The 4,115-nt window shown below is 67.8% G+C and overlaps 1 protein-coding gene across 1 annotated transcript; it reads right to left on the bottom strand.

Moving 5' to 3' along the window:
* Positions 1-1,090: 1,090 nt before the first annotated feature.
* Positions 1,091-4,043, bottom strand: H696_04732 (hypothetical protein; the record flags this gene model as incomplete). Its single annotated transcript, XM_009498595.1, has 5 exons — positions 1,091-2,080; positions 2,249-2,467; positions 2,596-3,446; positions 3,654-3,855; positions 3,927-4,043. 5 exons carry the CDS (start codon positions 4,041-4,043, stop codon positions 1,091-1,093), a joined length of 2,379 nt encoding a protein of 792 aa, XP_009496870.1.
* Between the last annotated feature and the right edge of the window lie 72 nt (positions 4,044-4,115).

The following is a 4,115-nucleotide window of genomic DNA, read 5'->3' as shown; positions in this document are numbered from 1 at the left end:
CCCCCCCACCCCCGACTCTGGGCGCCGGGAGCGGAGGAGCAGCCGGCGGCCTGGGCGCATTTGCAGGGGGCTTGGGCCCGGGGCGTCCTTGACCGCGGTGTGCGCCCCACACCGAGCACCTTGGCGTGCGTGCATACTATGCCCGCGCATGACCGCTGGAATGTCAGAGGCCATCTCCCTGCCTGACAGCGATGGGGAAAGCCCCGGGCGCTGGTGTTTGGCCCCTCGTTCGAAAAGGGCCAGCCGTGCCGAGTGTTCGCCTTCGGCCCGGGGGCCGGCGGGGGGGCGGGGGGCCTCTCGAGTCTACCCCGCGAGGCCGGGGGCCCCTGCGCGCTGGCTCCGCCCCGCCGGTGCCCCGCGCCCTCCCCTCCCGCTTCCGTGTGTCTCGCTCGCCGCGCGCCTGGCTCGCATGCTCCCTCCTCCTTGACGCCCCCCCCCCCCGGCCTCCGCGCGAGGTGGCTCACGCGCTCGCATGCCCAGGGGACCCGGATGTCAGGCGGCTTTTTTCCGACTGCCTCCCCGCCTGGCCGCGTGTCTGGCCCCCCCCCCCCCCCCCCCCGAAGGCTCCCGGCTTGCGGGCAAAAGGCCCCCTCCCGCCGCCGCCGGCCGGAGAGCGAGGCGCCAGTGAAAACGTCGGTCCCCTCCCCTTTCCGCCGGCATGTCTGACGACCGCCCGCCGCACGGGCTGCAGGTTCCCGGGAGCTCCGTCAGATCCGTGTGTTGTTAACTCACGCTAAACTCAGACCGGCAGCCGGCGCCCCCTACTCCCCGATCGGCGACAGTGCACACACACACACACACACACACACACACACACACACACACACACACAGGCGCAAGCAATCTATGTTCATTTTGAGGCTGGCCGCCTTCGGCGCACTCGGATGGTGACCGAGGGACACGGGGAACGAAGGGCCGAGGAAAGAGCAAACGGATGAGCACGGCGTATGGCCGGGCGCACAGGCACACCAGCCACCCTCGGGCAGGCAGGCGGGCAGGCGGGCAGGCAGGCAGGCAGGCACATACACACACACACATACACATACATACATACATGCATGCATCAACAGCGCCATCACCATCACCTCATTCAATCGTCGAAGGTGATCTTGGTGCCCTGCGACAGGGGGATGCCGCCCGGGCCGAAAGTGCCCTTGATGCGGTTGGTCTGCTCGCCGGCGTCCTCGCCGCCGGTCTGGCTGCTGCTGGCCGCCAAGGCCGCATAGCGACTCTCGGAGAAGGTGCGCACCGGGGCAGCGGCAGGCCGGTCGGCCTCGGGGCCGGCCGCCGCACCCGCGGCCGCATCCTTGCCACCGCGCACCCGGACCCGGCGCTTCTTGTTCACGCGGCCCGACTCGGTGGCCAGCTGCTGGCCCCGGTGGTGGAGCTTCCCCCGGCGCACGGCCTCCGAGGAGGCATACTCCACACGGACCGACCGGCCATCGATGAAGAGGGACTCCGCCGCGTCGTAGGCCTTTTGCGCGTCCTCCTGCGACGCATAGTCCACCAGGGCGAAGCCCTTGCACCGGCCGGTATCCTCGAAGGTCATCACTCGAATGCCCTCCAGCTGGCCGAACGGCGAGAAGACATTCCGCAAAATGTCGGCCGTGGTGCTGAAGGAGAGATTCCCCACAAAGAGCGAGGTCGTCTGGGGGAGGTCCGTGCGCGAGGCCACGGCGCCGTACTTGGCCGTGCGCTCGTCCACCACCGGGCCGGCGGCGTCCTCGCCGGTGCCGGACCCGTCGCCGGAGGCCTCCTCGGCCTCCGACCGGGGGCGCTTCTGCGTGCGGAGGGCCGCCGGGCCGCTCGGGCCCGAGGCCGGCGCCTGCTTGGAGAAGTCCGACGCGTCCTTGATCAGCACTCGCCGGAAGACCAGGGTCGACTCGCTGAGCTTCCGGGCCTTGAGCACGGCCTCCGCCGTGTCGAAGTCCACATAGGCGAAGCCCCGGTTGGTGCCCTTGGCCGGGTCCTTCGGCAGGTGAATGCGAGTGATCTTGCCACACTCGGCGAAGAACTCGGCCAGCTCGTCCTCGCGCGTGCGGAAGTGCAGGTTGCCGATCCAGATGCCGTGCTTGCTCCGCTGGGGGTGTGTATGTATATGTGGCCGTTTTCAAGTGTCAGGGGGGATTAGAGGCGAGCATGGGTGGGCAGTAGAAAGGGGAGGGGGAGGGGTGCGGAGGGCCGCCGGGCCGCTCGGGCCCGAGGCCGGCGCCTGCTTGGAGAAGTCCGACGCGTCCTTGATCAGCACTCGCCGGAAGACCAGGGTCGACTCGCTGAGCTTCCGGGCCTTGAGCACGGCCTCCGCCGTGTCGAAGTCCACATAGGCGAAGCCCCGGTTGGTGCCCTTGGCCGGGTCCTTCGGCAGGTGAATGCGAGTGATCTTGCCACACTCGGCGAAGAACTCGGCCAGCTCGTCCTCGCGCGTGCGGAAGTGCAGGTTGCCGATCCAGATGCCGTGCTTGCTCCGCTGGGGGTGTGTATGTATATGTGGCCGTTTTCAAGTGTCAGGGGGGATTAGAGGCGAGCATGGGTGGGCAGTAGAAAGGGGAGGGGGAGGGGGGGAGGGAGGGAAAGAGGGAGAGAGAAGCCACACACCTTCAAGGACTTGGAAGCACCGTCGTCAGCCTTCTGGGGCTCCGCAGACTCCTTGTCCTTCTTGTCCTTCTTGGACTCCTTGTCCTTCTTGGACTCCTTGTCCTTCTTGGACTCCTTGGACTCCTTGTCCTTCTTGTCCTTCTTGGACTCCTTGTCCTTCTTGGACTTCTTTTCAGCCTTCGCCGCCTCCTTGGCCGCCTTCTCGGCCTCCTTCTTCGCGGCCTTGGCAGCCTTCTTGGCGGCCTTCTCGTCGACCTCCTCGTCGGAGCTGTCCACATCCATGGACACCACCCCGGCGGCAGGCCCGGCATCCGACGCCTCGGACTCCGAATCGCTGGCCGTGTCCGCACCCGCGGCCGAGTAGATGTCACTGGCTGAGCCGATGGCCTTGCCGGCCGGCCGGCCGCCGGCGACAGGCGCGGCGCCGGCCCCCGGGGCCTTGGCGCTGGAGGCCTGAGTGAGAGACGCCAGCAGGGCCGACTTCTTGTCCTTGGCCTTGGGCTTGGCCTGGTACGCGGCGAACATGTCCTCGTCGTCGCTGTCGGCATCACTGTCGGCGTCGCTGTCGGCGTCGCTGTCGGCGTCGCTGTCGGCATCGCTGCCCGAAGCCGAGTCCGAGTCCGAGGAGGAGGAGTCGGATTCCGACGAGGAAGAATCCGAGGAGCTGCTCTCCGCAGCGGCGACCGCCGCCGCCGCCGCCGCGTTGGCCTTCGCCAGCGCGGCAGCCTGCCGGCGCAAGCCGGCCTCAATGTTGTCGAAGACCTCCGCCAGGCCGGCCTTGGTGTCAACCGACTCGAAAACCGCGTACGTCCGATCCGCCGGGTCGGCGATCTCCTTCAAGTTCCAGGTGGCTGCATGCGTGTTGGTAGGTCAGGGGAGAGACGGTGCCGGAGATGCCGCACATCCGCGTGTAAGGCAGCCAGCAGGGGAGGGGATGCGCAAGGACACCCCCACCCCCACCCCCACACATGCATATGTATATATGTATGTATGTATGCGCGCGCGCGTGGGTGGGTGCGGAGAGGGAGGCGAGGCAGACAGATGTGATGCAGGCGCACCGGCGCGGCTGAGCGCGAACTTCTTCAGGCTCTCGACCGTCAGCTCCGGCTCCTTGGGAGTCATCCGCCGGAAGACGATGTTCCCCCGCAGGGCGGTGGCGCCGTACGGCGAGGGGAGGGTGAAATTCTCGGCCGAGTGAGGCTCATGGCGCATGGCCACCGAGGGGCTCGACCCGAATGCCGTGATCGAGGCGCCGCTCCACTATTGCAAGGCATGTTAGACAGGCCGGCCGGGCAGGGCAGAGGGCACGGCGGAGGAAGGGCAAAAGGTACCTTGGCGATGGTCGCCGGGTTGGGGCCGAGATAGTCCTGAAGAGAGGCGTACGGGATGGCCTGGACCCGGCCATTCGGGGTGACCAGGATGGCCATGCCCTCGGAGTGAGAGGTCATATCTGGATGGAAATAGGGGCGGGGGGGGGGCTAGCGAGAGGGCCCGACCGAGAATTCCCGCAGGTAAGGCAG

Source organism: Fonticula alba, assembly GCF_000388065.1.
Source record: "Fonticula alba strain ATCC 38817 unplaced genomic scaffold supercont2.8, whole genome shotgun sequence".
Taxonomy (NCBI): Eukaryota; order Rotosphaerida; family Fonticulaceae; genus Fonticula; species Fonticula alba.
The sequence above is the reverse complement of the archived record's forward strand: the minus strand, read 5'-3'. Positions and strand labels throughout refer to the sequence as shown.